This window comes from Pinus tabuliformis, chromosome 2_1 (assembly GCF_031772625.1).
Source record: "Pinus tabuliformis cultivar Carrire ecotype Pingquan chromosome 2_1, CPIR1, whole genome shotgun sequence".
Lineage (NCBI taxonomy): Eukaryota > Viridiplantae > Streptophyta > Pinopsida > Pinales > Pinaceae > Pinus > Pinus tabuliformis.
In genome coordinates, this window is record NC_142299.1 from 174,979,380 (window position 1) to 175,001,594 (window position 22,215).

Below are 22,215 nucleotides of genomic sequence, written 5' to 3' on the forward strand. Positions count from 1 at the left end.
CTAGTTTCTGCACAATGAAAGCGTCCCAGGGATTTTCGAGGGTACTGAATCCAAATATGCTGCTAAATTTCTCCTTTTACACTCAAAGTTGACCATGATTTCTGAAGAAGACCCAGAAAGGAAACTTGTTGTACTGCTATTATTGCTGAAATTATCATTTTGAGACTTCTGAATATATTTTGAAAATTTCGCAGATACTCTGTGCGAGTGTTTTCGTTGTGTTTGTGTTATACAAAAGTACACGATGGCCGAAGCTGTTGTGGTCTCTGGATTTGTTGGTGTGGCCATTGAAAATTTAATCAATAAGATTCTTCACCAAATAGGGATTGCTATTCGCTATGAGAAAGAAATGGGTTCCCTTGAGCGTCTGGTAAAAAACATCCAGCCTATCATCAAGCAGATCCAGCGATATCGCCCAGCATTGAATAGGGGGAGTGGAATTCCCACTTCTCGGTACTATGATAAGGCTTCAGCCATCAATATATGGCTTAAAAAGTTGGATCTGCTTCTCAGAGAAGCATCAGAACTGGTCCAACAGTGCACAATTGCTCCAAGGTATAATGTTGTTTTCCGATATCAATCAAGTAGAAAGATCACTCATCTTATTTCAGATATTAAAGAACATCTACAATTGTATCCATTGGCTGCGTGGGCCCAAATTCCTGAGCTCTTAGAGGAACTCAAGCAGGAAATTGGGCAGACTATAGAGGAAAGCATCGAAGCCATATTGCCTTCTTCAAGCACTCCTTCTGTAACCACCTCCCAATCTCTTGCTTCAACGGGATTCTTCATCCAGGAACCCCTTATAGTCGGACAAGACACAGCTTTTGCAACACTCGAGAAACTAGTGATCGATTCTGAGGTCTCCTGCATTGGCGTGGTTGGCAAGGGTGGATCTGGAAAGACTCTGCTTTTCAAGAGAATCTTCAACAGTGAAAGGGTGCGGAATGTCTTTAGCGATGGCTTATTGCTTTGGCTAACTGTTTCTCAGTTTCCGTCATACACAAGTCTTGGAAAGGAACTCTGCCAGCAGATAGCAATGCAAACAAATGTAAAGGACCTGGAATATCATACGAATCCAGAAGGCGTGAAAATCTGGATGAATCACAGTATGCAGACAAAGAGATTTGCTTTATTTTTAGATGATGTTTGGGGAGAATTAGGTGTACCCTTGCTAACCGACCACTCGACCTCCAAAGTTATTGTGAGTTCGAGGAATAAGAGAGCACTGTTAGAGATGGGGATTAATGCAGAAAGGTCCGCAATAAAAATGGAGGATTTGCTCGAAGATGACAGTTGGCCGTTGTTCGCTCATCACGCTTTTCCATATAATAATAGAAATCCGCCAGTAAGCGTTGAGGAGAAAACAGCCAGGGCTGTGTGTGCCAAGTGTGGAGGGCTTCCCCTTGCTATCAAAGCAGTTGGCAGGTCAATGGCAGGCATTGTTGATCCAAAAGAATGGGAGTTCGCAGTCGGGAGGCTGCCGAACGCCGACAGCCAAGACCTTCGAGAAGCTCTGTATGATCCCCTGAGGTGGAGTTACGATGCCCTCGCCAGGTACGACGTTAATCTGCAATTGTGCTTTCTCTACTTATGTGTCTATTTAGAAGACCAGGTCATTTGGATGGAACATCCGATTATGCTGTTTATAGGCGAAGGGCTACTTGCAAGAAAGGATGGGCAAGATGAGCGTAGCCACGACCCATTTGAGGTGGGGAGAATTTACATCAACCTTTTAGCGGATCGTTGCTTGATCGAACCGATAATGAGAGACGTGGATGGCTCCGTGGTGTATTTCAGGGTGCACGACATCCTGCGCGATTTGGGAATGCAGATCGCTGAACGGGAAGAAAACTTCTACTGCCGGTCAGGTAAGGGTTTGGCAGCCTTAACCGAAGATGAATGTTCAGGGCGCACTCGGATTTTCTTGAACCAGAACAAATTGAGATGGCTTCCGGTGTCCTTCCGAGCTCCAGAAATCTCCTCATTGAACTTGGCTGTTAATCTAAATCTTGAAGAGATTCCAAGCAAATTGCTTAGGAGTATGGTCTCCCTTAAGATTTTAAATTTGAATGGGACATCCCTCCGGTCATTGCCAGAGAGTGTGGGGTGTTTCAAACAGTTGGTATTCCTCGGGTTAGTAGGGGTGCCCATTACTAGGCTACCTGCCTCACTTACAGATCTTGTAAGCCTGGAAGTTCTTCTACTTGGTGGGTCTAAAATCAGAGAATTGCCATCGGGCATTCATAGGCTAAGATCCCTAAGGCATTTAGGGCTTGAGAATTGTGAAGATTTACAATCTTTCCCTGGAAGTATGTCACTGCTTACCTCCTTGCAATGCTTATTGATGGATGGTTGCAGTCGGGTGTGGACAAAAACCGGCCAGAGAAGTAGTCCTAAAATGGTGGCTTCTATCAACGATTTGCGCACTCTAACACAGCTGAAGAAATTATACCTGGATAACAATGGAGAATTCATTAGTCAGGGAACAATGGGCTCTATGGATCAAATAGAGACACTCCAATTTAGATTCATAGCGCTCGCATATTTACCAAATGATTTCTTCTGTGTGTCCAAGATCAAAAGGCTTTTGTTAAAATGTCCTTGTGTGGTTAAAATGGAGAGTAGGTTTTATAAATTTCAGAATTTAAGCTCGCTTAAGTTGGAGGGGTGCAACCAGTTGGAAGAACTTCCAGATTTACATAAACTTCAGAATCTAAAAAAATTAGAAATCAAAAACTGCTGTAAATTAAAAAAAATTCCCGAAAATTTTGGTAAAAAGGGATCATTTTCTTCATTGAAAATATTTTCAATAATTTTATTAAAAAATTTAGAAGAATTACCTGTAATAGAAGATGATGCAATGCTTTCACTTCAAATATTCACGATAATGTTATGTGAAGCATTGAAGATGTTGCCAGAATGTTATTTGAATATCAAAAAACTTCAAAAGCTAAGACTGTGGGGTTGTTCAATGGTGATGGAGAATTTAGACAAAATCAATCAAGCAAACAAAACAATAGAAGTGGTAACAAAGTCTACAGCAGAGGTCATAGATATTTTACAAAGATGGATTCGAATAGGAAATACAGTAGAATATTATTTGTATGGCCAATTTTGGTGTGATGAGTTTTCTCTCTTTTTACAAGACAACGAGGAGAGGACCACTGGTAATATGTACCATAAAACTTTAAAATTATGTAATTTTTACCTAGAGTCGCTTTAGACTTTCAAAGTTTTCCCATATATGTATTAACATGTTCTTTATTTCCATATTTCCTCTTGAGGCATAATGTGTTCAATGTGATGTCATAAAACTTTGAGTTCAAAATATCTCATTTTAATCACCAAGGTAATGGTTGATAATTGAATATATTATTTCAAAATGTATTATATATATATATATATATATATATCACTTCAACAAAGATAAAACACTCTCATTTTTCTCATATATATATATAGTCTTAAGATAATGAAATTTTGTCTTATATATTGTATTCATTGCAAGAGGAGCTTTATCCCTCAAAGTGAACTCTAATTATTGGATTTTTAAGATGCATGGTTCATAACATTTGTTATCAAAACATACAAGCCTCGTTTTCCACTTCAAATGCTATAATATTTTTTTTCAAAGATATTTTAAAAGGTGAAATTTTAAGCATATTAAGAAGAGATCTTGATAACCTTTAGATAAAATTTTATATGTGGGTTCACTATAGTTTCAGAGACATACTCTATGGGACTTAAGGTTTGTGATTGGTTTTGAAATGAGTTTCATATGAGTCATCTCAGAAATTTTTCTATAATTATTTTGAGGAGATATTTTAGATCGTGAATGTGCAGCTCATCTAAAAGGCATATCAAGATACATCCACTAAAAAATTTAGATTCTAGTTTTTTGTATCTTTCAAGATATACCCTATGGAAGTTAGGGTTTATGAATGGTCTTGAAATCAATTTCAAACAAATGATCTTAGAAGTTTTGATATAAATATTTTTCTAAAAAGATTCAAAATACAGAATTTTGAGAATATTAAAAAAAAAAACTCAAGGGATGTTTGGTAAAAATTGAGTATTATAGTTGATTTGATTTTGGAGATATACAGTATGGAAAGTAGAGTTTGTGAATGGCCCCAAAATTAATTTCAATGAAGTAATCATGAAGTTCTAGCTATAATTTCACTTTAGATTGTGAAATTTTCACATATTTGAGGAGACATACCATATTACTGTAGGAATACACATTAGAATTAGATTTGAAGAAGTGGCATTAGTTTACTTTTGAGAAAAAGCTAAAATTTAGAAAGCTTTTAAAAAGTTAATAGAACATTGACTGGGCATATCAATTTTGGTTGCACTGGTAGAAATATTAGAGAAGCCATATCAAAATATTACATGTCAAATTTTAATATTACACTTGTAGAAATAGTGGGGAATACATATCAAAGTATTACATGAAAAAAAATTTAGATTCAAAAGAACTCAAATCTTATAGATATATAACGATAAGTTCAACGATCCATATAACATCCAAATTAAGGTTTTAAAGTAGCTTACAAATGACATAACTTCTTGAGTATGTGCTTGAATATGCATTGTCTGACTTTGTGAACGAGAAATTCTAGTGCCCATTTACTATTTCCAGAAGTACCATTCCAAAGCTATACACGCATGCTTTTGTGGTTCTGGGTCAAACGAATTTAATCGGGACGCTAAATACCCGCAAGTCCCTTATTGGTTGAACGAATTTAATTCGAGCGCCAAATACCCGCAAGTCCCTAGAATTGTAGAGATAGAGAGAGCCGTCTCTTGGTTGAACAACTTGAAACTCTAAAATCAGAGACCTTGGGACAAAAATTTTCGTCAAGGAATACGTTCTGTGGCTTTATGTCTACTCTGAAACCCAACGAAGGGACTCATGTGATTGCGTTTCCATGCAAATTTAGCATTCAATTGAAGTGAATGTTTTACTATATGCATTAATCTGGGCAACCTTAATAGAAGGAAGTAATTGATTCAATTTAAACTCTTAGTTTTTACAATGCTTGTCAATACTAAAACAAATAGTGAAACTTATAATTTCAAATAACTCATGTATTGATTAAGCCATTGATTTGCAATCCTTGTTGAGTTGTGAGTTTAATTCTTCTCAATTTATGTTTTTTCATGCATGTTGTATTTGTTTCCTACTGCAACACAAGTATGAGTGGTAAGGAGATCAACTCAAGTATGAAGGTTGGTCAATTTCCATATTCAACAAAGTCTAGTAGGTTATTGCATTTGGAGTCACGTGAGTGAAAGAGGAATTTGGCGCTCTAAGCCAGCAACACTACGTGTGGGAGTGCAGAGCTGTTTGAAAGTGGAGAAGTTGATTGTGCAAAGAAAACACATTTCTCCACACTCCAACACAATATACTTCTCCACAGTCAAACAAAGCTCCACACTCCTGCACTATCGTCAACTGTTAGATCAGGACAAAAACCTTAGTCAACTCCCACACACACAATGATCTCTTCTATGAAAGTGCTTTGCCAAATATTCCCTTTGTATGAGGGTATCAAATAACTATATTCAATTTGAAGAATTATTATTATTATAATATATAAAATATTTATTATCATTAAATTAAATTAAAGTCTCTCAGAGTGTGCCCATAGTGCGCCCATGTTCAGTCGCTTCATCATTATTTTAATTGGCAACTTATGCTTTACGTGATTTTATTTTTGCAAGCGAATAATTGGAGAGAAATTGTGTAGGCGTGCAGGGGAAGTTTTGCAAAGGTGGTTATGCGGAGGAAGTTGTGCAGAGGTTAATGTGTGGAGAAAGTTTTATTTATGCAAGTGAATAATTGGAGACAAATTGTGCAAAGGTGTTTGTGTGGAAGAAGTTGTGCAGAGGTGAATGTGTGGAGAAAGCATGTGTAGAGATGGAAATGAGGGCGAAATGAAAACCCCATTGAAAGAAGCATGGTCTTAATCAATTAATTAGTGGTAGAATCAAGGACTATGATACTTTGCAGCTATTGCCCTTGTTTGTCTTGATATTGTAAAACTATTAGAGCACAAATACAGATCTAGCTAAAGAATAATTGCACAAACTTGCAAGAAATTAAAAAAAGAAAATTGGAACTGAGAATGAATTTGATTACACAATATTGGTTTGAGAATCGATACATAAAGCAACTAAGGTAAACTTAGTTGTACATACAATAACTATGTATAATTAAAGCTAATTGAAGCTAAGTGTCCTTTATGTTCTGTTAATGTGCACATGCACCACATGCAAGCACTAGAGTTAACTAACTAAAGCCACGTGCACACCACATGCAAGCACTAGATTTAACTAACTAAAGCCACATGCACGCCATATGTAAGCACTCGAGTTAACTAACTAAAGCCAAGTATACATCACATGCAATAACTAGAGTTGAATTAAAGCTAATTAAGGCTAACTAGGTGCATGTACACCAACACCTCCCCTTAAGCATAACTTAGGTGATTGTGATACAAAATGAATGAGTCTCCACAACAAAGCCATTTTAGGTACCCATACACAATGCATGAAAAGAGGAAAGAGAGAAAACCCAGTGGGAAGAAAACTCCCCCTAAAAATATAATGCAAAAAGTAGAGAAAAGACAACTTCTAGGCAGTCGTTTCCTTCACCCCAAGATGATCTCGTAGAAATCGAAACTTCTGCTCAGTGAAAATCTTGGTGAAGATAACAACAGTCTTCTTGGAACTTGGACAGTACTAATCCCATCATGAATTAGTTCTCTAATGAAGTGCATGTGGATCTTGATATGTTTATTCTATTATTGCTGCACTAGATCTCTACAAAACTTTAACGTACTTTGATTATCACACCAGATGAATAGGAAATGTTGTAGCCAAATGGCCTGAATAGTGGCATTGACTACTCTTCTGTACTCAACCTCTGCTAATGATAAAGCAATGGCAGCATGCTTCTTGCTTGACTAACAAATTGGGCTGGATCCCAAACTAAGTACTTAACCGAAGGTGGAATTGCGATCAATGCTGTCGCCAATCCAATCTGAATCTGTGAACCCATTGAGATCCAAAGAACAATTTGCTACATAATGAATCCCATAGGTGATTGTCCCCTAGACATATTGATCATCTCTCAAAGAAATTTCGAATAACATACTTGTGGTGCAGGAATTTGAATTCTACAAGTGCAATAATTCAAGTGCGGGAACAATGTCTTTATATAAATTGAGGCTTGAGTATGCATTAGAGGGAACTTAGAATTTCATTTATTGGAAGGACATAATGGAAGTTGTGGTGGATAACAATGGATTATTGGAGTACACACAAACTGATATTCCAAAACTAGCAGCATCAGAAGCACAACAATTGGCTCAGTGGAAGAAAGACACGATGAAATCTAGAAGGGAGCCAAAGACCATGTGGTTTTTTATTTGCATGGAAAGGAGAATCCATTTTCAATGTGGAAAAATCTCACATATTTATTCCTAAGCAACAATGATGCCAGGAAGCTGGAATTGAGAGATAATCTTAGGAATATTCGAATGAAAAAAAATGAAACCATTATTCAGTACCTATCCAGATTCACTCAAGCGAGAGATGAACTTAGAGGATTTGGAGAGAATGTGCATTCATCTAAAATTGTGAGCTTAACACTCCTTGGTCTTCTGAAGTCCTGGCACAACTATCAAGATTTAGTTAATGGAAGAGACAAGCTTCCAATTTGGGATATACTTTGGTATGATTTGGTGTAGGAGGAGTTTATAAGAAACACTAGAGATGGTGTTACATCCAAAGCTAACGAGGAAGAGTGTTATGCTCTAGTTGGAAATGGAAAGAATGCCAAAGGCAAGAAGACCCAAGGCGAGGCATAATCTGGCCAAAACCGTGGAAAAAAGAAAGACCTGAGTAAAATAAAATGATTTCATTGTCATGAGTATGGACACTATTCAACCAAGTGTCCACATAAGAAATCTAGTAAGGAGCCTAGAGCAGGAGCATGAGGAGGTGCTCTTGCATCATAATTTGAGTTCGATTTCACCCTCATTGCTTGCATGGAAAGACCAGTAAGAGGGAGTGAGTGGTACCTAGACTCTCGTGCTTCATATCATATGACAGGAAATAAGGAGTTCTTCAACAACTTAGAGGAGAAGGACCTACAATTAGACATAAAGCTTGGAGATGATGGAAGGTACAATACCAAATGGATTGGCACTGTCACCTTTAAGAGTGAGTCAGACTCCCATATTCACCTAAAGAATGTAATTTATGTGCATGGTTTGAAGAAAAAAATAATTTATGTAGTAGTACCTGAAGACAGAGGATATGATGTGGTGTTTAGTAGAGGGAAGGAATATCTTAAGCATGTTGCTATTGGACAAGTAAAACAAATTGGTTTTTGAGTTAAAAATCTCTACAAGCTAGAGGTAGATTTCATCACGTATGCAGTTATACCTCCAAGAGTGAGGTGGGGCAATGTAGAGCCTTAGTCCCAAAGTTGCAAAGATTTGGGCAGGGTCCATAGCAGAGCAGCAGAAGTTGCATTATACTCTTCTCATGGATCATTACCCTTGCTACAAGGGCCCACATTATTCAGTAGCAGAAGGATCAATGTCAATTGATGCATTTAGATCTTGAATGAAAGTTGCAGAGGCTAGTAGCAGTCAGAGACTCAGAAGACAGTTGCAACTCAGAGACACAATTGATTCAATAATTTGGATGGTTCCCAGTTGCAGTTGTTGTAGTAGCAAAAACAACAATGAGAGGGAGAGTTAGTTGTGTTACAGTACATTCCTCGGGAGGAGCAGGGTTGGGGTTCTTCAGAACCCTTTCTTGCTAAGAGGGAGTGTTAAATTGTAGGAAGAAAAGGTTTCATTTGACTTGTGCCCTAGCCAAATGGAGAAATTTGAATTTCCACATTAGCAGGATGACTTGAATTGCAGTTAGCAGGAGTGACATGGCCAATTCACTTAGTTAAGTTAGTCAAATTGAGCTTTTAGGCAAGAAGTAGAATTGTGCATGCGTTTATTGCTAAGATCTAGAAACCTAGTGGAGTTATAATTAGTGAAACTCAATTTGAGCTCTAGTCATCAATAGAGTCAGTAGGAGTTGAGATGAGAATTTGTAACTGTTCTTAACTCACTTATCTCTTAGTTAACTAGTCAATTTACTAAAAATAGCCCTAGTCATGCATGCGATTTGAATCGCCTAGTTCAGTGGAGGGAAACTGCATAAGTGTATTTATTGTTGTATACTAGAGAGTGTACAGAGTATGCATGTAACAAGTGAGGCATTTCTCTTGGGAATTGCGCAATCAAATAAGAGCTTTTCCTATTCTTTAGGAGCTAATTTCCTCAGGAATTGCGCAAGGAAATAGGAGGAGTAGGAGGCCTAGATTTGGCTAAGTATTTTCCAGAGAAGACTCAAGAGGAAGAGATCAATATTGCAGTGTAGGTTGAGCTTCAAGGATTGAAGTTTTCATTGTAATAAATCAATTTTCTCATATGATATAATACAAACAGAGGAGGGGTTTTTCTTAGTTGGGTTCCCTAGTAAAAAATGTTGTGTTCATTGTGATTGGATGATTGCATGTTTTCCCTTTTACAAAATTCAATAAAATAATTTTGTGTTTGATTAAAGTCTGGATTCATTAGTAGCTTCAAATTTTGAGTTATTTCTACATTTTGTGGGTGGCCTTACAAGGTGTCCTCCCTATTATTCTCTAGCATTTTTCTTGGGTGGCCCTGTAGTTCCTTATAACCAATAGTGAGTCATGTGTTGATGACCAGGGGGAAAAGGGGTCTTGGTAGATGGGTTGGGGGTCACCTTGAGAGGCGCATTATAATTTCATAGAGGTTTGGTGTTCTATCTATGCAAAGGCCTCACTTGCGGTTAACCTGATCGTAATGTGTTGTAATTTTAGAGAAATGGCTATTGAGAAGTCTCGACTTTGGTCAATTTAGGTGCCGACTGTAGAAATCCATGTTGTCTTTGGGAGAGGAGTTAGGGTCATCTATAGTTACTTGATTGTCTTGCAGAGTCAATGTGGGGAGGTGAAACATCTTCCTCTCACGAAGGGGATGTGTGATTGTGATGAGAGAGTAGACAACAATGTTGGGGTTTGGCCGAACGTCTTGACGTTGCGAATTCATCTGCAAGGCCTATTCATGTAGTGCCAAAGAGGTAGGCCTTGGTGTGGTGGACGCATGAGGTGGCAAGGAGAAAGGGCTCAAGTGAATCCACCTGCTAAAGAGGGAGAGCTGGAGCAACTGCTTGGTGGCCCCCTTGGGTGACTGGATTTGCCACCCCCATTTTGACTACCTGGAAGCTCAAATATTTCAAGTGCAGACAGTAGCTATTCAACATGCACATGATTGACACAATCACAAGAATGAAGTTATCAACTTCTTAATGACATTCAACATAACCAATGGCATATCCTTGACTTCCAGGAATCCCTTTGTTGAGGCCAAAAGAGGTTGCAGGACTAGATGGACAATTTCGAGGGACACACAACACACATGGAATCACATGTTCATGAAGTATTCCAACACCTCGGTAAAGGAGGTAATGTTGCTCTGGGCCCTAATAATGTTAATGGGTAATAATGTGAGTGGGCTATATTTTGTTTTTTGCACAATTTTGGGCCTTTTGGGTCATTGATATCTAGTCTCATGGTTTTGTACTATTGTTATTGAGGTTCTTTTGTTTATACCTGAAGACCAACAAATTCAGTAGGAGTGAGACCTTATAATTTTTACAAATAAACACTACACAATGTACTCTTTTTAAAAATTAATAAAAAAAAATTAACTTAAAAAAAATTATAGACATAATTTATTCTCCAAAATTTTTAAATTAACCTAAACCCTCAAAAATCTTTAAATGATTTAACATTAAACTCTCTTTAAATTTTAGATACTAACTATATTTTATTTACTTTAATAATTAATATAAATTTCATTTACTTTAAGAATTAATAATTATTTAATACAAAATTATTTTATAAAATAGAATTTCAAAAACTTTTTTTTTCAAAATATATCCAATTAAAAAAATTATTAAAATTTAAAAAATAGTTGTATAAAAAAATTATGAAAATTAAACCCCAAACTAGCATAGTGACTTATCCCATGTATACCAATAATTAAAAAAAAAAAAACTTTTCATTATTCATTATATCTTTGAAAATATGTACAAAATAGACAATTAAGTCTAAATAAGGCCCTGCTATAAACCTAGAATGGTTTCGTACTGTATATGAGCATTGGAATTAGTAGTCACTATATTGGATTTAAATTATTATTTAAAATACCTACTGTACTTTTGATGGCCTTCCTCGGACCATGGTAATATTGCTAGAGAAGTCGAGCGAGATAAGAAATTGTCATTTTGGGGTTTTGCACATATATTCAGGAAGCTTTTTAAATGTTTGTGTTAGAGAAAATTATGTGATGGCCAAAATACTATTGCTTTTAGATTTGTTGGTGGGAATAGACAAAGTAATCTAGTAGATTCTTCATTGGACAAGGATGTTTTTGTTTATGGCAGAAAAGAATTGGGCTCTCGTGAGCATAGTGCATTCAACGATACCTTCTATAACATTGTTTGGGTAAATATTAATATTAAGAACATTTTACATCAAGCAAGTTTTACATATCTTTTAATTGAAGTCAAGTAATCTTTTTTGTGTTTGACTTTACCATTTCAATTGGAATTTAAAGTTTCAATGTGGGGATTTTGGATTTTGTGGATTTAACATTGATATTGATATTTGTATATAATTGGTAAAGTTTTCTTAATTTTAAAAATAAATAAGGTCTTAGGTTATTAGATTGTTTATTTAATATAATAGGTAGGTTATTGAATTTGACATGATATTGGTAGTTGAAATATAATATCTAATCAAAAAATAGGTAGATAAATGTCTTTCGCAATAATCACATTATTAGGATTTGGTCGAGGTTTTGAACCAACTAATGTGGTTCATCCTCACGATAAGGTGAAAAAATCATACAATCTTCGTGAATAAATGCCAGCCACGCATCATTGCCCAAGGTTAGCGATTGGAGATTAGTTAAAACATGTAACTAAAAATTCTTAAAAAGGTAGATAGCAATTATTTAATATTCTAAATTTAGTTATAAATTAGTTGTTAGGAGGTTAACAATAAGTTTAAAAGTATTAATAAAAATAGTTGCCAGGATATTATATATAATATTAAATAAAAAAAAGCTATAAGGGGGTTATAAATATTAATTAAAATAGTTGTTTATTAATTTAAAAATAACCAAAAAATTGTTATGGAAATAAAGGGGCAATGTCCTGGTCAGTGATATGACTAATGACATCAATGGATTCTTGAATGGGGATTTTGGTATATGAGGAAACAATGTCAAAACTAACAAGCAAATCCCCAGGGTCCAGCCTTACATCCTTCCATTCTTTAACAAAGGACCTAGAGTCCTTAACATAGGACTCAATGCGACCCACAATAGCCTTAAGCTTAAGTGCTAAGAATCTTCTTAAGAGCTTAAGAGATAAGAGGCAAGAGGTGCAAATATCTCACCGTAATCTACACCTTCCTTTTGAGAGAAGCCTCGAGCAACAAATCGAGACTTGAACTTTTATGCACTTCCATCAGCTCCATGCTTGATTTTGTAGAGCCACTTAGAGGTGACAATCGATTTTTCCTAGGGTCTAGGAATCACATCCGAGACATCATTCTTCATAATTGACTCGTATTCTTCATTCATAGCATCCTTCCATACTTGGTGCTTCACGACTTCTTTGAATTATGAAGCCTCATTTTGAATGATAGTGCTCATGTCATTCAAATATCCTTGATACTTGTTTGGCTTCTTACTTTCATAGAAAGTCCCCCTTGGTGCAATGTGTCTCTCAGCATCTTCAAGAGTCTCCCTAAGCCATGAGGGTCTCCTTTTGGAGGAGGAGGGCTCATGAGGAGGAGGATCAATAGGATCCATAGGTTCATCAACATCAGGCATCGTTTCATCTTCTTTTGCACCCTAATTTCCAGTGTCAGCGTCTTTGTCCTTCCTTAGGATAGGAAGGTTGTTGATCTTCATGAGGGCCATATCTTCGTCGAAGGTGACATCATGAATTATCTCAACTTCATTTTGACTAGCCACATAAATTATATATCCCTTAAAATTTTCACTATAGCTCATAAAGATTCCTTTCTTCCCAGATGGACCCAATTTGTTCTTTTCTCTTTCAACACATGAAAATATATGGGACTTCCAAAAATTCTAAATGAGAGACATCGGGTTTCTTACCAGCGGACATTTATTTTGGAGTCTTTGAGTCTAATGCTTGATAAGGGCATCGGTTTTGAACATACACGACGGTATTTGCAGCTTCAGCCCATAGGAACTTCGGAAGGCCTTGATCATGAAGCATGGCATGAACTTCTTATACAATATAATGATTCTTCCTTTCAGCCACACCATTCTGCACATGAGTGTATGGTGTTGTAGTCTCCCTCTTAATGCCAAATTCTTTGCAATAATGTTATAATTTATTGGATTCATACTCGGTCCCATTATTAGTCCTCAATATCTTGATTTTCTTCTCGGATTGGTCTTCGATCAAGGCTTTGAAGTGTCAGAACTAGGTGAGTATTCCCCCCTCCTCCTCGTCTCTTCATGATGTCTCGACCTCTCAACCTCACAACGTCTCCCATTCCTCCACCCAACAATTCGGGGGATCCTCGTCTTATTCTTTGTGATTTTTGCGTCCTCCCCCATCTCGTCTCCCTCGTTGATATTCCCTGCCCTCTTCCAACCCCATTCTGATGATCCATCCTCGTCTCTCTCATCCACCCCACCAGCTCTTTCACCTCTTCCTCCCCATGGTTAACGTTCCAACCGGATTTACCATGTCCCATTCCTTGTTCCAATTCGGCCCTGACTTCTACCTTTTCGGCCTTGACGTGTTCTAACTTAAATAAGTTTGAATTATATGACAATCCTAATCTTAATAATTCAAAGAATATAATTAAATGCAATAATAATATTTATAATATTGATAATAATAGTAATATGATCCATAATAATAATAATATTAATAATTATTATAACTTAAATAATAATAATATTATTATTTTGAATAATAATAATATTATTATTTTGAATAATAATAATAATAGTAGTAGTAGTTGCATCTCCTCCTCTCTTCCTAATTTTAAGAATGTTGTCAACCTTTCTAGTTCTAATTTTGATCCCTTTGTCTTTAGTCTCCTTAATAAAGGGCTTCATTTTTCCCTTGCCCCTAAGAAGATTCCCATTGATGACATTATTTGTAACATTGAGTTTGGTATTAGGGACCTTCCATATAATGTCAAGGAGGCGATCAGGCAAGATTGTGCTATATTCTAAATAAGGCTAAGCCTCTCAAAAAAACCTTAGCAAAGTTGATTTTCTCACCCTCATAGCCCTGAGGGAGAACCCTGAAATTATCATCCTAAAAGCTTACAAAGGTGGGGCCCTCATCATTTTGGATAAGTCTGACTATGTCAACAAAATGATTGACCATCTCACTAACAGTGGTTGTTATGTGAAGCTTAAAACAAATCCCATTAAGTTTGTTTCTAAGGAAGCAGTGGTAGCCATTAAGTTTGTTTCTAAGGAAGTAGTGGTAGCCATTAAGTCGAATTTGTCTCTTAATCATCTTTCCCTTAAGCTCATTGAAAGCAATCCCCTCATCCCTAGAATTTATGGCCTTCCTAAGATTCACAAGTTTGTGGCTTCCTTGAGACCTATTGTTAACACAATAGGTGGGCTTACTTATTTTCTTGCTAAATTCTTAGCTCTTAAGCTTAAGCCTCTTGTGGGTCAGACTGAGTCCTATGTTACGGACTTTGTGTTCTTTGTTCAAGAATTGAAGGATTTAAGGCTGGACCTCGGGGATATTCTTGTTAGTTTTGATGGTGATTCCTTATATACCAAAATCCCCATTTAAGAATCCATTGATGTCATTAGTCAGATCACTGACCAAGACACTGCCAAATTGGTTGGCCTCTGCCTCAACTCGACTTTCTTCAGTTTCTAGGGTGAATTCTATGAGCAAACATGCAGTGTTATGATGGGTTCCCCTCTTTCCCCTATTGTTGCTAACTTATTTATGGAAGATTTTGAGACCAGAGCCTTAGCCTGAGCTCAATTTCGCCTTAAGAAGTGGAAGAGGTTTGTTGATGACACTTGCATCATTTGGCCCCATGGTCATGAAAAATTAGATCTATTTCTGAACCACCTTAATTCACAATGGAAGTTGAGGTGGACAGATGCCTTCCTTTCCTTGATATTCTCCTCTCTAGAATGGATGATGGTTTCGTTTCTCACCAAGTTTTTCGCAAAGAAACTCATACAGAACAATGTCTTCATGCTAATTCTCATCATTTTCCTGTTGAGAAATTTGGTGTTCTCAACACCATTGCTACCTGTGCTCTGAGAATCTCTAACGAAAACCATCTCATCTCCATGAAGTTTTTAAAAATAATGGGTACAACAGAACTCAGGGCCTCAAGGCCTTTCAAAGAGACTGTAAAGGATCAAGAATTAAAGCTACTCGTGTTGACCCTATCTCCAAGGTTTATCTCTCATTTATTCAAGGGGCCACAGATAGGATTGCCCATATCCTTAGAAGGAATAATGTCTCCTCTTCGTTCAAACCTCTAAGGACCATTAGAAATTCTCTTAGTTTGGTTAAAGACCCTATCGACCTGAAGGACATGAAAGGGGTTTACAAGGTTCCATGTTTCTATGGTAATCCATATATTGGAGAAATGGATCGATCAATTAACTAGAGGATCCATGTGCACGGCTGCTCACGGTTATTTCGGCCGATTGATCTTCCAATATGCTAGTTTCAACAACTCCCGTTCTTTACATTTCTTCTTAGCTGCTTGGCCCGTAGCAGGTATCTGGTTTACCGCTCTAGGCATAAGCACTATGGCTTTCAACCTAAATGGATTCAATTTCAGTTGCATATATAAGGCACAATCGTTCTGGCTCATCAACTCTTACTGAGCATGCGAAGAAATCCAAGCACCATGTCTGTATTTAGGAATCCAGGGTCCTTGCTAGGATTGACCATTTCCACAATATGAAGCTTAGGGAGGCTATTGAGATTGAGAGGCATGTTAGAAATATCAATATAGATGATGGTTGGAAATTGAGTAAGAGTTGGAGTCCAACCCTCTCCTTATGATCCTCTTGTCTCTCTTCCTTTCCCCCGACCCCATTTTTTATAATTTTCCCTCCTCCTTTTTTGTTTATAGATTTATATCATATTTTTTATTTAACATAATTAAAAATAAAATTTTCAAGCTCCTAAGTGCTTGATATTATAGTAAATTCCCTCCTCACATTTATTTATTTATTTATAACATATATTATCCCTTTATCTTTACTTTGATTCACTTTTTAACCCTATTTTTTCTTAAGAAATTATTAAACTCCTAATTACTTCATTAATATATACTCTTAACATATCTTTACCTTATTCTTTATAATAATTTGGAACTAAACCTTATTAGTATTTAAATATAAACTCCTAACAACCATTTATAACTTATTCTTAACCTCTTATTAATTTTTTAAAGTATTCTTAACGATACATTACTATTACTAGTTTATAACTAAATTTATAATATTAAATAATTCCCTTTCCTTTTTTATTCTTCTCTTAACCTCTCTTAACCTTTTAGGTTATTATATGTTAAGCTTATTATTATTTAATATTATATAACAACTATTTTAATTAACATTTATGACCCCCTTATGACTTTTTTTATTTTATTTAATATTATATATAATATCCTAACAACTATTTTTATTAATACTTTTAAACTTATTATTAACCTCCTAACAACTAATTTATAACGAAATTTAGAATATTAAATAATTTATAACTAAATTTAGAATATTAAATAATTCCTATCTACCTTTTTAGGAATTTTTAGTTACATGTTTTAACTAATCTCCAACGGCTAACCTCGGGCAATGATGCATGCCTGCTATTTATTCATGAAGATTGTATGATTTTTTCACCTTGTCCTTAGGATGAACCACATTAGTTGGTTCGAAACATCGACCAAACCCAAATGATGTGATTATTCCGAAAGACATTTATCTACAATATGGATCACAAAAGCCTCAGATCTAACAAAATATAGGTAATTGGAATATAATATCTAAATGAAAAAAATTTGCAATGCCACTTGTTGAATTTGACATGTCTATTAATAGTTGGTAACTAAGCAAATAGAGTCTTCCCAATCCTATAACATAAAATTTTAAATTATTAAATCATTTATTTAACATAAAATATATTAGGTAAGATTATTAGATTTGACGTGAACATTGTTACCTGAAACATCCCAAACTTATAACATAAAGTCTTAGATCACGGTGAAACATCTCAATCCTATAATATAAAATATCATATCATGTTGAAATATCCCAATCCTATAATATAAAGTCTTATATCATGTTGAAATATCCCAATCCTATTTTATAAAATCCTAAATAATGTTAAAACATTTCAATCCTATAACATAAAGTCTTAGATCATTAAATGATATAACCTATCATTTCCTCCGTGAAGATTGACCACGCGACAAGTGGTTTACAAGAACATAACCCTTTATACCATAAAAATTGATTCGGTTATAAATAATTAGATGCAATACGTACCTTTTGTAATAGTGGTACACCATGTAGATCAAATATTTCTCCATTTGTAGTATCCAATTTACCGGATCCTTGCCATCAAACTTCCTCATCTCGCTTTTTCTTGATTTTAGGAGCTCGATCTTGAAATGACAACTCTGTAATTTCGGATCTTCAATTTCTAAAATTTCATCCTGTAATAGCCCTCTGATTCCTCTTTCTAACTACGCAAGTCTGATCACAATTGGATTCCCGAAGAAAGATTTATTCCCAATCTCCCGCGATGACCTAATTATAGACTAGTTCAGTAGAGTGAACTTGTACGACGTGCCACGTGTCACTGTTTCAACCTTAGGTTCTGAAAATTATACCCAAACAAAATAAAGTCCGTCCTCTTTCTGTAACTTCTTACGAAATTTCAATCTGATGCTCAGAGAGAAAGTTATGACGATTTTCCCAAGGTCACTTGTTTAGGATGTAATTCGGGAGTCTGCAAAAACCCTAAATTCCTCAGATCATATATTGAAAATATAGCAAGACAAGGTCTGAAATTCAGACTTGAGGTTTAGAATGATTTCTTCTCAAATGGTTTTTTTTTTAGGTTCTGAAACTTCGTAGCGAAAAAGTTATAGCGAAAATTCCACGATGACCTGTTTTAGATGAAATTATAGAACTTACAAAAACCCTAACTTCCTCTAATCATATCTCCTCAAATATAGCGAGACAAGATCTGAAATTCGGACCCCAGGGTAAGATTTTGTCTCAAATGGCTTTTTGTTTTAGCTTTTGAAACGCTGCAGAAAAGAAGTTATAGCGAAAATTCCACGATGACCTGTTTGGAGCAGTGAAACCCTAGAATCCAAAGCTCTAATACCAAATGCTATTAAACCAACTCACAAAAAGATATAAAAGATAGATCAACACCTTAGAAATAAGCCTCTTTGAGGGGGAAACCTCCTTTACAGTACACAAATAAACAATTCTTAGATGATACAAATGACAAGACCTCCTTTCTATATACAGGAGTCTAAGGGGACATAATATAATCAGAGCCGACATAACAATAATAATGTAAGGGCACATTAATAACAATAGTGGGCTTCTATGGGGCACAATAATAACAATATGGGGACTACATGGGCACAACAATATAATAAGGGGGTTGTACTAATAACAATAAGGGGTTAAACTAGTAGTATAGGGACCTAACACTCCTCTCTCTTCACTTCTCACTCTCTATGTATTTCTTCTTCCCTCGCTCTCCCCCCTCCAACTCCATCTCGCTATCCCTCCCTCTCTCCTCCTCTCTCCCTCCCCCCTCTCGAGTCTGCTCTTTCGTACTTCCTATCTCTCCCTTTCTATCCTACCTTGCTCTCTCTTCCCCCATCCCTCACTCTCTCACTCTCTCTCTTTGCCCTCCAATCCTCTCTCTTCCCCCATCACTCTCATCCTCTCTCTCAAGTCTTATCTCTCATTCTTCCCCTCTCTCTGTTTGTCTCCTACCTCCCTCTCTCTTCCCCATCATTCACTCTCTGTCTCTCTCTCCAACTATGTTACAAAATTACACGATGGCCGAAGCTGTTGTGGTCTCTGGATTTGTTGGTGTGGCCATTGAAAATTTAATCAACCAGATTCTTCACCAAATAGGGATTGCTATTCGCTATAAGAAAGAATTGGGTTCCCTTGAGCGTCTGGTAAAAAACATCCAGCCTATCATCAAGCAGATCCAGCGATATCGCCCGGCATTGAACAGGGGGAGTGGAATTCCCACTTCTCGGTGCTATGATAAGGCTTCAACCATCAATATATGGCTTAAAAAGTTGGATCTTCTTCTCAGAGAAGCATCAGAATTGGTCCAACAGTGCACAATTGCTCCAAGGTATAATGTTGTTTTCCGATATCAATCAAGTAGAAAGATCACTCATCTTATTTCAGATATTAAAGAACATCTACAATTGTCTCCTTTGGCTGCGTGGGCCCAAATTCCTGAGCTCTTAGAGGAACTCAAGTAGGAAATTGGGCAGACTATAGAGGAAAGCATCGAAGCCATGCCTTCTTCAACCGCTTCCCAATCTCTTGCTTCCACCGGATTCTTCATCGAGGAACCCCTTATAGTCGGACAAGACAGAGCTTTTGCAACACTCGAAAAACTAGTGATCGATTCAGAGTTCTCATGCATTGGTGTAGTAGGCAAGGGCGGATCTGGAAAGACTCTGCTTCTCAAGAGAATCTTCAATAGTGAAAGGGTGAGGAATGTCTTTAGCGAAGGCTTATTGCTTTGGCTTACTGTTTCTCAGTTTCCGTCATTTAAAAGTCTTGGGAAAGAACTCTGTCAGCAGATAGCAATCCAAACAAATGTACATGACCTGGAACATAACATGAACTCAGAAGGCTTAAAAATATGGATGAATCACAGTATGCAGGCAAAGAGATTTGTCTTATTTTTAGATGATGTTTGGGGAGAAGGTGCAAAATTGCTGGAAGAATTAAGAGTACCATTGCTAACCGACCACTCGACCTCCAAAGTTCTTGTGAGTTCGAGGCATAACAGAGCACTGTTAGAGATGGGGGTTAATGCAGAAAAGTCCGCAATAAAAATGGAGGATTTGCTCGAAGATGACAGTTGGCCGTTGTTCGCTCATCACGCTTTTCCATATAATAATAGAAATCCGCCAGTAAGCGTTGAGAAGAAAACGCGTTGAGAAGAAAACAGCCAGGGCTGTGTGTGCCAAGTGTTGAGGGCTTCCCCTTGCTATCAAAGCAGTTGGCAGGTCAATGGCAGGCATTGTTGATCCAAAAGAATGGGAGTTCGCAGTCGGTAGGCTGCCGAACTCCGACAGCGAAGACCTTCGAGAAGCTCTGTATGATCCCCTGAGGTGGAGTTACGATGCCCTGGCCAGGTACGACGTTAATCTGCAATTGTGCTTTCTCTACTTATCTATGTATTTAGAAGACCAAATCATCTGGATCGAACATCCTATTATGCTGTTTCTAGGTGAAGGGCTACTTGCAAGAAAGAATGGACAAGATGAGCGTAGCCACAACCCATTTGAGGTCGGCAGAATTTACATAAACCTTTTAGCGGATCGTTGCTTGATCGAACCGATAATGAGAGACGTGGATGGCTCCGTGGTGTATTTCAAGGTGCATGACATCCTGCACGATTTGGGAATGCAGATCGCTGAACGGGAAGAAAACTTCTACTGCCGGTCAGGTAAGGGTTTGGCAGCCTTAACTGAAGATGAATGTTCAAGGCGCACTCGGATTTTCTTGAACCACGAAAAATTGAGATGGCTTCCGGTGTCGTTCGGAGCTCCAGAAATCTCCTCATTGAGCTTGGCTCTTAATCCAAATCTTGAAGAGATTCCAAGCAAATTGCTTAGGAGTATGGTCTCCCTTAAGATTTTAAATTTGAATGGGACATCCCTCCGTTCATTGCCAGAGAGTGTGGGGTGTTTGAAACAGTTGGTGTCCCTCAGGTTAGAAGGGGTGCCCATTACTAGGCTACCTGCCTCACTTACAGATCTTGTAAGCCTGGAAGTTCTTCTACTTGGTGGGTCTAAAATCAGAGAATTGCCATCGGGCATTCATAGGCTAAGATCCCTAAGGCATTTAGGGCTTGAGAATTGTGAAGATTTACAATATTTGCCTGGGAGTATGTCACTGCTTACCTCCTTGCAATGCTCACTGATGGATGGTTGCAGTCGGGTGTGGACAAAAAACGGCCAGAGAAGTAGTCCTAAAATGGTGGCTTCCATCAACGATTTGCGCACTCTAACACCGCTGAAGAAGTTATACCTGGATAACAATGGAGAATTCATTAGTCAGGGAACAATAGGCTCTATGGATCAAATAGAGACACTCTAATTTAGATTCACAACGCTCGCATATTTACCAAATGATTTCTTCTGTGTGTCCAAGATCAAAAGGCTCGTGTTAAAATGTCCTTGTGTGGTTAAAATGAAGAGTAGGTTTTATACATTTCAGAATTTAAGCTCGCTTAAGTTGGAGGGGTGCAACCAGTTGGAAGAACTTCCAGATTTACATAAACTTCAGAATCTAAAAAAATTGGAAATCATAAACTGTTGTAAATTAAAAAAAATTCCCGAAAATTTTGGTAAAAAGGGATCATTTTCTTCATTGAAAATATTTTCAATAATTTAATTAAAAAATTTAAAAGAATTACCTATTAATAGAAGATGATGCAATGCCTTCACTTCAAACATTCACGATCATGTTATGTGAAGCATTGAAGATAGTTGCCAGAATGTTATTTGAATATCAAAAAACTTCAAAAGCTAAGACTGTGGGGTTGTTCAATGGGGTTGTTCAATGGTGATGGACAATTTAGACAAAATCAACCAAGCAAACAAAACAATAGAAGTGGTAACAAAGTCTACAGCAGAGGTCATAGATATTTTACAAAGATGGATTCGAATAGAAAATACAACAGAATATTATTTGTATGGCGAATTTTGGTGTGATGAGTTTTCTCTCTTTTTACAAGACAACG

General features: G+C 36.9%; 2 protein-coding genes across 2 annotated transcripts; both read left to right on the top strand.

The window, feature by feature from the left end:
• The first annotated feature begins 244 nt into the window (after window positions 1-244).
• Window positions 245-14,991, top strand: LOC149199276 (disease resistance protein UNI-like). Its single transcript, XM_089400523.1, has 2 exons — window positions 245-2,312; window positions 14,807-14,991. Exons 1-2 carry the CDS (start codon window positions 245-247, stop codon window positions 14,989-14,991), a joined length of 2,253 nt encoding a protein of 750 aa, XP_089256649.1.
• A 4,759-nt stretch (window positions 14,992-19,750) lies between these two features.
• Window positions 19,751-20,404, top strand: LOC149199277 (putative disease resistance protein RGA3). The gene has a single exon (XM_089400524.1). The coding sequence runs from the start codon at window positions 19,751-19,753 to the stop codon at window positions 20,402-20,404; it is 654 nt and encodes a 217-aa protein (XP_089256650.1).
• Window positions 20,405-22,215: the final 1,811 nt, after the last annotated feature.